This window comes from Anomaloglossus baeobatrachus, chromosome 5, assembly GCF_048569485.1.
Source record: "Anomaloglossus baeobatrachus isolate aAnoBae1 chromosome 5, aAnoBae1.hap1, whole genome shotgun sequence".
Taxonomy (NCBI): Eukaryota; Metazoa; Chordata; class Amphibia; order Anura; family Aromobatidae; genus Anomaloglossus; species Anomaloglossus baeobatrachus.
In genome coordinates, this window is record NC_134357.1 from 3912842 (window position 1) to 3925168 (window position 12327).

The following is a 12327-nucleotide window of genomic DNA, read 5'->3' on the forward strand; positions in this document are numbered from 1 at the left end:
GATTGTCACACCCCACATTCCACGTCCCCATAGTAACACCCCACATTCCACATCCCCATAGTAACACCCCACACTCCACGTTCCCATAGTAACACCCCACACTCCATGTTGCCATAGTAACACCCCGCGCTCCACGTCCCCATAGAAACACCCTGCAGTACACACGTCGCGCTCGGTGTCCCCACAGTACACACCTCACAGTTTGCGCCCCCATTGCCGGGCCCCCCGCCCTTGCTTTTGCCTTGTGTCGGGGCTGTTGGTTGCGTTTCGGGTGACACTTGTATTGATGTGTGCGGTTAACCGTTATATGGAGCCGCTCGTCATGATTATGTAGTGTCTCCTTAGCTTATAACGGTTTTCTGACCCTCACTGCTGAGCACTGGAGGTGGTGAGTGACTGCTCCTGTGTGCACATCACGGTCACATCCGCCATACTGTGCTCACACGACTCACCGGCTGCCAGAGGAGCCGCGCTGCTGAGGGAAAGTGAAACTGACCTCTGGTTACTATGGCAAATGGAAGCTGAGCTCTGACTGGTTACTATGGCAAATGGAAGCTGAGCTCTGACTGGTTACTATGGTAAATGGAAGCTGAGCTCTGACTGGTTACTATGGTAAAAGGAAGCTGAGCTCTGACTGGTTACTATGGTAAATGGGAAGCTGAGCTCTGACTGGTTACTATGGTAAATGGAAGCTGAGCTCTGACTGGTTAACTATGGCAAATGGAAGCTGAGCTCTGACTGGTTACTATGGCAAATGGAAGCTGAGCTCTGACTGGTTACTATGGCAAATGGAAGCTGAGCTCTGACTGGTTACTATGGTAAATGGAAGCTGAGCTCTGACTGGTTACTATGGCAAATGGAAGCTGAGCTCTGACTGGTTACTATGGTAAATGGAAGCTGAGCTCTGACTGGTTACTATGGTAAATGGAAGCTGAGCTCTGACTGGTTACTATGGCAAATGGAAGCTGAGCTCTGACTGGTTACTATGGCAAATGGAAGCTGAGCTCTGACTGGTTACTATGGTAAATGGAAGCTGAGCTCTGACTGGTTACTATGGCAAATGGAAGCTGAGCTCTGACTGGTTACTATGGTAAATGGAAGCTGAGCTCTGACTGGTTACTATGGTAAATGGAAGCTGAGCTCTGACTGGTTACTATGGCAAATGGAAGCTGAGCTCTGACTGGTTACTATGGTAAATGGAAGCTGAGCTCTGACTGGTTACTATGGCAAATGGAAGCTGAGCTCTGACTGGTTACTATGGCAAATGGAAGCTGAGCTCTGACTGGTTACTATGGCAAATGGAAGCTGAGCTCTGACTGGTTACTATGGTAAATGGAAGCTGAGCTCTGACTGGTTACTATGGTAAATGGAAGCTGAGCTCTGACTGGTTACTATGGCAAATGGAAGCTGAGCTCTGACTGGTTACTATGGTAAATGGAAGCTGAGCTCTGACTGGTTACTATGGTAAATGGAAGCTGAGCTCTGACTGGTTACTATGGTAAATGGAAGCTGAGCTCTGACTGGTTACTATGGCAAATGGAAGCTGAGCTCTGACTGGTTACTATGGCAAATGGAAGCTGAGCTCTGACTGGTTACTATGGCAAATGGAAGCTGAGCTCTGACTGGTTACTATGGTAAATGGAAGCTGAGCTCTGACTGGTTACTATGGTAAATGGAAGCTGAGCTCTGACTGGTTACTATGGTAAATGGAAGCTGAGCTCTGACTGGTTACTATGGTAAATGGAAGCTGAGCTCTGACTGGTTACTATGGTAAATGGAAGCTGAGCTCTGATTGGTTAGTCTGGTAAATGGAAGCTGAGCTCTGATTGGTTGCTCTGGTAAATGGAAGCTGAGCTCTGATTTGTTGCTCTGGTAAATGGAAGCTGAGCTCTGATTGGTTAGTCTGGTAAATGGAAGCTGAGCTCTGATTGGTTGCTCTGGTAAATGGAAGCTGAGCTCTGATTGGTTGCTATTGGAAACAAAGCGTTTTGCTGTGAGAGCTCCTTGCGGCTCCATTGTCTGCACAAGGAGGAGATGTCACTGCGCTGCACATGGTGATGTCTCCAGTCCGGAGTCTGAGCCTCGTGCAGAAATCCCGGCCCCTCCAGCCTCGGCCACCGTCACTGAGGTTATTACTGATCATCTGAGGAAGCTTCTGCCGCTGAATGTACAAATCATCAGAATCCTCCGCCGGCAGCTCCTGTGCAGTCACCGAACAATGACGTCTCCGATGTGCTGGATGGAGACGAGTCTGGAGACGCCGCAGCCACGGGAGACAAGTCCAGAGGAAGGCCGCAGGCACGGGAGACAAGTCCAGAGGAAGGCCGCAGACACGGGAGACAAGTCCAGAGGAAGGCCGCAGACACGGGAGACAAGTCCAGAGGAAGGCCGCAGGCACGGGAGACAAGTCCAGAGGAAGGCCGCAGGCACGGGAGACAAGTCCAGAGGAAGGCCGCAGGCACGGGAGACAAGTCCAGAGGAAGGCCGCAGGAACATATGGCTTGGGGGTGTCATGTGTAAAACTGCTTCTTGGAGACTTTGGAGAAATGGCCACATCACTGATTCCACCAACAAATCAATGTAATGCTGAGATGTTAGTGCACCTGGAATGAAGACTAGAAGGGTCCGGCCAGTGTACGTATTACCTCCCACACACCATTGCACCGTTGTGACATTCCCTTATGAGGCCTCGTCATGGCTCTGCCCACGTGATCATGTGAGACATCAAGAATGGCATGTAGTGATCCATCCGGTGGTGTCACCACGACATTGGGCTATGAACCAGACATCCAGCTGACCTCACTCCACCACAGGTGTCCCCTGACGTCACTCCACCACAAGTGTCCACTGACCTCACTCCACCACAGGGGTCCACTGACCTCACTCCACCACAGGGGTCCACTGACCTCACTCCACCACAGGGGTCCCCTGACCTCACTCCACCACAGGGGTCCCCTGACCTCACTCCACCACAAGTGTCCACTGACCTCACTCCACCACAAGTGTTCACTGACCTCACTCCACCACACAGGTGTCATCTGAGCCTTAGAGGATGTACGGAGTGGTGTTCTGCGGTGTGGAGGGGCCGGAGTTGTGCGGTGTGGAGGGGCCGGAGTTGTGCGGTGTGGAGGGGCCGGAGTTGTGCGGTGTGGAGGGGCCGGAGTTGTGCGGTGTGGAGGGGCCGGAGTTGTGCGGTGTGGAGGGGCCGGAGTTGTGCGGTGTGGAGGGGCCGGAGTTGTGCGGTGTGGAGGGGCCGGAGTTGTGCGGTGTGGAGGGGCCGGAGTTGTGCGGTGTGGAGGGGCCGGAGTTGTGCGGTGTGGAGGGGCCGGAGTTGTGCGGTGTGGAGGGGCTGGAGTTGTGCGGTGTGGAGGGGCCGGAGTTGTGCGGTGTGGAGGGGCCGGAGTTCTGTGGATGGACTGCGCCCCTTTTGTGGCAGCGACCTCGTCAGCAGACCGGGGTCTGAGGATGGAGCTGATGACTTCTTTTGGATCGGTCGTCTAGCCCCTAGGATGCTGCACCGATCACGGCTCTGGGGTCTAACAGGTGGGGACCCTGCGCAGGGTGAGGCTGATGGGGTATACAGACACACCACATCTGGGCGGGTACATTGTGAATGTGCGTGTCCTCCACAGCTGACATCACTTAATTCTGTTTCTCTAGTGTATAATGTGTCACCACCTCCCGTCTTGTATCCCCCGTCTTATATCCTCCCGTCTTGTATCCTCTCGTCTTGTATCCTCTCGTCTTGTATCCTCTCGTCTTGTATCCTCTCGTCTTGTATCCTCTCGTCTTGTATCCTCTCGTCTTGTATCCTCTCGTCTTGTATCCTCTCGTCTTGTATCCCCTCGTCTTGTATCCCCTCGTCTTGTATCCCCCCGTCTTGTATCCTCCCGTCTTGTATCCACTCGTCTTGTATCCACTCGTCTTGTATCCACTCGTGTTGTATCCCCCCGTGTTGTATCCCCCCGTGTTGTATCCCCCCGTGTTGTATCCCCCCGTGTTGTATCCTCCCGTGTTGTATCCCCCCGTCTTGTATCCCCCCCGTCTTGTATCCCCCCCGTCTTGTATCCTCCCGTCTTGTATCCTCCCGTCTTGTATCTTCCCGTCTTGTATCTTCCCGTCTTGTATCTTCCCGTCTTGTATCCCCCTGTCTTGTATCCCCCTGTCTTGTATCCCCCTGTCTTGTATCCCCCTGTCTTGTATCCCCCTGTCTTGTATCCCCCTGTCTTGTATCCCCCTGTCTTGTATCCCCCTGTCTTGTATCCCCCTGTCTTGTATCCTCCCGTCTTGTATCCTCCCGTCTTGTATCCTCTCGTCTTGTATCCTCCCATCTTGTATCCCCCGTCCTTGGTCTTTGCGCCTCTTTTGTGACGGGTCATTGATCCTGTTACTATCGAGAGTTTCTCTAATGGCCAGTCAGAGCCGCGCAGACAGTGGCGGTGGCGCTCGGTGGAAGCGTTACCTCGTTATCTCGGATCTTTCAGGCCTGACATTGATGGAGAAGCCACGTGCTTCATCCTGTGCTGGTAAATGGCTCTCGCCCCTGGCACGCTCTTCATAGGGAGGCGGCCATCATTGTGCCCCCAGGACCCCGTGGTGGGCCGTATCACTACATGTACCTGACGCAGATCATATATCACCGCCGCTGCAGTCTGAATCTGTACTGTGGTACCAGGAGGCGGCCATCATGGAGGAAAGCCGCCGTGTGTCTGGTCTGGGGTCACCTCATTACCGTATTGTGGGGTCACTGGTCCCAGCTTTATAATATCCAGTATAATGCTCTTGTGTCTCGCAGGCCGGGATGGTGTCTCCAGAGAACCCCGAGCAGCTGATCATCGCTCTGGAGCCGGAGGGGGCCTCCATCTACTGCCGAAAACTGCGCCTTCACCAGATGATCGACCTCAGCAGCAAAGCCGCAATCAACGGGATCAGCCCCACAGACCCAGGTCCGCTGCCGCGCCTACACTGTACGGCATAGTGTAATGGCTGCGCCTGTCATTATACACACTATATATGGATGTAGCAGAGCCGTATATCGTGCTCCAGTCCTTCATGCTCGGCGGTTCCTGTGACCCGGTCCCTAATGCTGAGTGGTTCCTGTGTCCTGGTCCCTGATGCTCAGTGGTTCCTGTGTCCTGGTCCCTGATGCTCAGTGGTTCCTGTGTCCCGGTCCCTGATGCTCAGTGGTTCCTGTGTCCCGGTCCCTGATGCTCAGTGGTTCCTGATGCTCGGTGGTTCCTGATGCTCGGTGGTTCCTGATGCTCGGTGGTTCCTGATGCTCGGTGGTCCCTGTGCTCTGGTCCCAGATGCTCAGCGGTCCCTGATGCTCAGCGGTCCCTGATGCTCAGTGGTTCCTGTGTCCCGGTTCCTGATGCTCGGTGGTTCCTGATGCTCGGTGGTCCCTGTGCTCTGGTCCCTGATGCTCAGCGGTCCCTGATGCTCAGCGGTCCCTGATGCTCGGCAATCCCTGATGCCCAGCAGTTCCCGTGCTTCGGTTCCTGATGCTCGTCGGTCCCTGGTGCTCGGTGGTTCCCTTGCCGCGGTCCTTAGTACTCAGTGGTCCCTGATGCTCGGTGGTCCATGATGCTTTGCAGTTCCCGTGCTTCGGTCCCTGGTGCTCGGCGGTCCCTGGTGCTCGGCGGTCCCTGGTGCTCGGCAGTCCCCGGTGCTTGGCGATCCCTGATGCTCGGCGGTCTCTGGTGCTCGGCGGTCTCTGGTGCTCGACGGTCCCTGATGCTCAGCGGTCCCTGATGCTCGGCAGTTCCCGTGCTTCGGTCCCTAGTGTTCGGCGGTCCCTAGTGTTCGGCGGTCCCTGGTGCTCGGGTTCCCGGTGCTCGGCAGTCCCCGGTGCTTGGCGGTCCCTGATGCTCGGCGGTCCCTGGTGCTCGACGGTCCCTGATGCTCAGCGGTCCCTGATGCTCGGCAATCCCTGATGCCCAGCAGTTCCCGTGCTTCGGTCCCTGATGCTCGTCGGTCCCTGGTGCTCGGTGGTTCCCTTGCCGCGGTCCTTAGTACTCAGTGGTCCCTGATGCTCGGTGGTCCATGATGCTTTGCAGTTCCCGTGCTTCGGTCCCTGATGCTCGGCGGTCCCTGGTGTTCGGCGGTCCCTGGTGTTCGGCGGTCCCTGGTGTTCGGCGGTCCCTGGTGCTCGGCGGTCCCTGGTGCTCGGCCGTCCCCGGTGCTTGGCGGTCCCTGATGCTCGGCGGTCCCTGGTGCTCGATGGTCCCTGATGCTCAGCGGTCCCTGATGCTCGGCAGTTCCCGTGCTTCGGTCCCTGATGCTCGGCGGTCCCTGATGCTCGGCAGTCCCTGATGCTCGGCGGTTCCCTTGCCCCGGTCCCTGATGCTCGGCGGTCCCTGATGCTCGGCTGTCCTCTGTATTATAGATGTTTTCGTGGCTGCAGACGTTCACCATCCTCTTTACTTTCAGCTAAGGACCACGGTCGTCGGAACAGACAAAGTCGGATCTTCATGGTGGAGAACGTGATTGGAGAGCTGTGGGCAGAGCTGGAGGAAGGTGCGAGACGTCACTGGGGTCTTGTTTAATATTGCTCAATAATACAGAAAAGAGGATCCTGCCAGGACAGAAGCAGCCACGTCTGTGTCCCATTGTGCTGTACTCGGCCGTGGTCTCACCTGAATTTCTATATAAAGGAACATCCAACAGACGGGCAGAAACACAAGAAGGACCCTCAACGTGTCCTATATCTGTCATTATCCCCCGAGGTCCTCTCCCTCCGCTCACGTGTCCTATATCTATCATTATCCCGGGGTCCTCTCCCCCCACTCACGTGTCCTATATCTGTCATTATCCCGGGGTCCTCTCCCTCCGCTCACGTGTCCTATATCTATCATTATCCCGGGGTCCTCTCCCCCCGCTCACGTGTCCTATATCTGTCATTATCCCGGGGTCCTCTTTCTCCGTTCACGTGTCCTATATCTGTCATTATCCCGGGGTCCTCTTTCTCCGTTCACGTGTCCTATATCTGTCATTATCCCGGGGTCCTCTCCCTCCGCTCACGTGTCCTATATCTGTCATTATCCCGGGGTCCTCTCCCTCCGCTCACGTGTTTTATATCTGTCATTATCCCGGGGTCCTCTCCCCCCGCTCACGTGTCCTATATCTGTCATTATCCCGGGGTCCTCTCCCCCTTCGCTCATGTGTCCTATATCTGTCATTATCCCGGGGTCCTCTCCCCCCGCTCACGTGTCCTATATCTGTCATTATCCCGGGGTCCTCTTCCTCCGCTCACGTGTCCTATATCTGTCATTATCCCGGGGTCCTCTCCCCCTTCGCTCATGTGTCCTATATCTGTCATTATCCCGGGGTCCTCTCCCCCCGCTCACGTGTCCTATATTTGTCATTATCCCGGGGTCCTCTCCCTCTGCTCACGTGTCCTATATCTGTCATTATCCCGGGGTCCTCTCCCCCCGCTCACGTGTCCTATAACTGTCATTATCCCGGGGTCCTCTCCCTCCGCTCACGTGTCCAATATCTGTCATTATCCCGGGGTCCTCTCCCCCCGCTCACGTGTCCAATATCTGTCATTATCCCGGGGTCCTCTCCCCCCGCTCACGTGTCCTATATCTGTCATTATCCCGGGGTCCTCTCCCCCCACTCACGTGTCCTATATCTGTCATTATCCCGGGGTCCTCTCCCCCCACTCACGTGTCCAATATCTGTCATTATCCCGGGGTCTTCTCCCTCCGCTCACGTGTCCTATATCTGTCATTATCCCGGGGTCCTCTCCCCCCGCTCACGTGTCCTATATCTGTCATTATCCCGGGGTCCTCTCCCCCCGCTCACGTGTCCTATATCTGTCATTATCCCGGGGTCCTCTCCCTCCGCTCACGTGTCCTATATCTATCATTATCCCGGGGTCCTCTCCCCCCACTCACGTGTCCTATATCTGTCATTATCCCGGGGTCCTCTCCCCCCGCTCACGTGTCCTATATCTGTCATTATCCCGGGGTCCTCTCCCCCCGCTCACGTGTCCTATATCTGTCATTATCCCGGGGTCCTCTCCCCCCGCTCACGTGTCCTATATCTGTCATTATCCCGGGGTCCTCTTCCTCCGCTCACGTGTCCTATATCTGTCATTATCCCGGGGTCCTCTCCCCCCGCTCACGTGTCCTATATCTGTCATTATCCCGGGGTCCTCTCCCTCCACTCACGTGTCCTATATCTGTCATTATCCCGGGGTCCTCTCCCCCCGCTCACGTGTCCTATATTTGTCATTATCCCGGGGTCCTCTCCCTCCGCTCACGTGTCCTATATCTGTCATTATCCCGGGGTCCTCTCCCCCCGCTCACGTGTCCTATATCTGTCATTATCCCGGGGTCCTCTTCCTCCGCTCACGTGTCCTATATCTGTCATTATCCCGGGGTCCTCTCCCCCCGCTCACGTGTCCTATATCTGTCATTATCCCGGGGTCCTCTCCCCCCGCTCACGTGTCCTATATCTGTCATTATCCCGGGGTCCTCTCCCCCCGCTCACGTGTCCTATATCTGTCATTATCCCGGGGTCCTCTCCCTCCGCTCACGTGTCCAATATCTGTCATTATCCCGGGGTCCTCTCCCCCCGCTCACGTGTCCTATATCTGTCATTATCCCGGGGTCCTCTTCCTCCGCTCACGTGTCCTATATCTGTCATTATCCCGGGGTCCTCTCCCCCCGCTCACGTGTCCTATATCTGTCATTATCCCGGGGTCCTCTCCCCCCGCTCACGTGTCCTATATCTGTCATTATCCCGGGGTCCTCTCCCCCCGCTCACGTGTCCTATATCTGTCATTATCCCGGGGTCCTCTTCCTCCGCTCACGTGTCCTATATCTGTCATTATCCCGGGGTCCTCTTCCTCCGCTCACGTGTCCTATATCTGTCATTATCCCGGGGTCCTCTCCCCCCGCTCACGTGTCCTATATCTGTCATTATCCCGGGGTCCTCTTCCTCCGCTCACGTGTCCTATATCTGTCATTATCCCGGGGTCCTCTCCCTCCGCTCACGTGTCCTCTGTTGCACAGGGGATCGGTACGTGGTTGTGGACTGTGGCGGAGGCACTGTAGATCTGACCGTCCATCAGATCCGGTTACCGGAAGGTCACCTGAAGGAGCTGTACAAGGCGTCAGGTGCGTAGGTTTCGCTTCCGCTAATGGCGGCTATCGTAGGAGAACCCAAAGCGGTAAAGTCAGTGGGGGGCGTCCGGTGCCAGATTTCAGATCACTGCGCAGGGATGTGAGCTCTGACGTCTGCGCAGTGATGTGAGCTCTGACGTCTCTGCGCAGTGATGTGAGCTCTGATGTCTCTGCGCAGTGATGTGAGCTCTGATGTCTCTGCGCAGTGATGTGAGCTGTGACGTCTCTGCGCAGTGATGTGAGCTGTGACGTCTCTGCGCAGGGATGGGAGCTCTGACGTCTCTGCGCAGTGATGCGAGCTCTGACGTCTCTGCGCAGTGATGCGAGCTCTGACGTCTCTGCGCAGTGATGCGAGCTCTGACGTCTCTGCGCAGTGATGCGAGCTCTGACGTCTCTGCGCAGTGATGCGAGCTCTGACGTCTCTGCGCAGTGATGCGAGCTCTGACGTCTCTGCGCAGTGATGCGAGCTCTGACGTCTCTGCGCAGTGATGCGAGCTCTGACGTCTCTGCGCAGTGATGCGAGCTCTGACGTCTCTGCGCAGTGATGCGAGCTCTGACGTCTCTGCGCAGTGATGCGAGCTCCTTCCTCCATCTTGTTTTTGAGGTGCAGGATCTCTGGTTAGAGTGATCTCTGCTCCCGTCACCTTTGGGGGGTCTCTGCACAGGTTTCTTGTAGTGTGTAGACCTCTGCTTGCTGTCAGTGATGAGCAGCGGACCCCCACCATTATCCGGCGGTGTGCTGCGGCTCTTCAGACTGACCCCCGTCTGCCGTTCACAGGGGGACCCTACGGATCGCTGGGCGTTGACTTTGAGTTTGAGAAGCTTCTGTGTAAGATCTTTGGGGAAGATTTCATCGATCAGTTTAAGGTGAAGCGTCCGGCGGCCTGGGTGGACCTGATGATCGCCTTCGAGTCCCGGAAGCGGGCCGCGGCGCCCGACAGAACCAACCCCCTGAACATCACCCTGCCCTTCTCCTTCATCGACTACTACAAGAAGTTCAGAGGTCACAGCGTGGAGCACGCCCTCCGCAAGAGCAAGTGAGTCCGCACACCGACACCGCACCCACACCACACCGACACCAAACTGCACCGCACAGGTCACAGCGTGGAGCACGCCCTCCGCAAGAGCAAGTGAGTCTGCACACCAGAACCGCACCCATACCACACCGACACCAAACCGCACCGCACAGGTCACAGCGTGGAACACGCCCTCCGCAAGAGCAAGCGAGTCTGCACACCGACACCGTACCCATACCACACCGACACCAAACCGCACCGCACAGGTCACAGCGTGGAACACACCCTCCGCAAGAGCAAGTGAGTCTGCGCTCCGGCACCGCACCCACACCGTACCACATGGGTCACAGCGTGGAGAACGCACTCAGCAAGAGCAAGTGAGTCAGCACACCGACACCGCACCCACACCAGCCGCAGCCACACCAAACCGCGCCACGCGGGTCACAGCTGGAGCACGCCCTCCGCAAGAGTGACTTGCCCACCCCAGGGCCTTAGGTGACTAGTCCGAGGTAGTCAGCGGTGGCGGGGCCCGATTCCGTGGCCCTGGTGGGGTCAGTTAATGAGGCGGTATTGGGGGTGATGATAGTGATAAGGTTTATATAAGATTCGTGACGCCCCCTGTGGTAATTTGCAGCTATGGAGCCGCAGCTGCTGGGAGGGACCTCCGGGGCTGGTGTTATGGCAGCTATGGAGCCGCAGCTGCTGGGAGGGACCTCCGGGGCTGGTGTTATGGCAGCTATGGAGCCGCAGCTGCTGGGAGGGACCTCCGGGGCTGGTGTTATGGCAGCTATGGAGCCGCAGCTGCTGGGAGGGACCTCCGGGGCTGGTGTTATGGCAGCTATGGAGCCGCAGCTGCTGGGAGGGACCTCCGGGGCTGGTGTTATGGCAGCTATGGAGCCGCAGCTGCTGGGAGGGACCTCCGGGGCTGGTGTTATGGCAGCTATGGAGCCGCAGCTGCTGGGAGGGACCTCCGGGGCTGGTGTTATGGCAGCTATGGAGCCGCAGCTGCTGGGAGGGACCTCCGGGGCTGGTGTTATGGCAGCTGAGGTGTTTCTTGCTCTCCACAGGTAGAGCGGGGACCCCGGGGCAACCTTTGGTGCTTGGTAAAGTCTATGGTGTTTGTGGACGCAGTGCAGGATAAAGCAGACGACACAGGGATTGCAGTTAAGGTCTTTACGCACTGTTTAGTCTCAATTCGGCCGCTGTCCGGTTGCCCACAGTATGCTGGGATCCACTGTCCAGTGCCTCCGCCGATCCCGGGTAGTTCAGAGGTCAGTCCCGGTGCACCCCTCCTGTGTCTCTTTCCTGACTGTCTTCTTAGCCTTGACTCTTTTAGCTGAGGTGGTCTCGGCCTCCACCACAGACGGGGCCTGCACAAAGGGGGCTAACCGCAGCTGTATCTTGCCCCCTTCACCGGGGATCTGTGGCAGGTTGTGGCCCCGGGCGCTTGCAACCGCCCTCGGCCTTCAGTGTTACTTTATGAGGAATTGTCTTTCTTCCCTCTGTCTGGGAACCGTCCCCGAATGCAGCCAGATTCCTCCACCCGATCTTCCTGTGGAACAGGCCACGAGCCAATATGCCCTTCTGTGGCCCTGGGATCCTTTCTTTCTTTCTTTCGGTGTCACCTGGGCCTAACTAGACCCCAGGATCTCCACCAGGAACTTCTTTCTGTCTCTGTCTCCTCTATCTGCTGTCCTTTCCTGACCGCCACCTCCTCACTCCTTCTCTCTCACTGCCTGACACGCTGACTAGACTGGAACTTCCTGGTTGCCTTGTCTACTCACACTTTCTGACTCCTCCCACACACCCACTGACTAGGCCCCACCCACACTATTGGAACCAGAAATGGGACTTATGGCCCCATGAATACATCTATGGGGGTTGCTGCCACTATCCCTGACCCAGTGTATGCCTACCAATTGGTGTGTGTTCAAGTTTAGTCTGTGGACCGGCATATGACCTCATTCTTACCCAGGATGAGACATCACACCTCTGGCTGAGGTTCAATATCTCTGTGGCGACGGAAGCCTCAGGGGCGCCACACTCCCCCACAGCAAATCCAAGCACGTCCGCGGACTGAAACAAAAATACAGTGGTGTTAACTGCAAAAAATTTTATATGCTGTAATAACAATAAAACATTTCATCCCTTTATGGGAGGGACTTTCACTTGAACGTTGC

The 12327-nt window shown here is 56.4% G+C and overlaps 1 protein-coding gene across 1 annotated transcript in view; it reads left to right on the top strand.

Annotated features, from left to right (window-relative positions):
• The window catches only part of HSPA12A (heat shock protein family A (Hsp70) member 12A), a 131699-nt gene that overhangs the window by 84822 nt on the left and 34550 nt on the right, over window positions 1-12327 (top strand). The window contains 4 exon segments of the mRNA XM_075348120.1: window positions 4796-4946; window positions 6430-6516; window positions 9021-9125; window positions 9910-10168. Of these exon segments, the coding sequence (XP_075204235.1) occupies window positions 4796-4946; window positions 6430-6516; window positions 9021-9125; window positions 9910-10168 (602 nt within the window).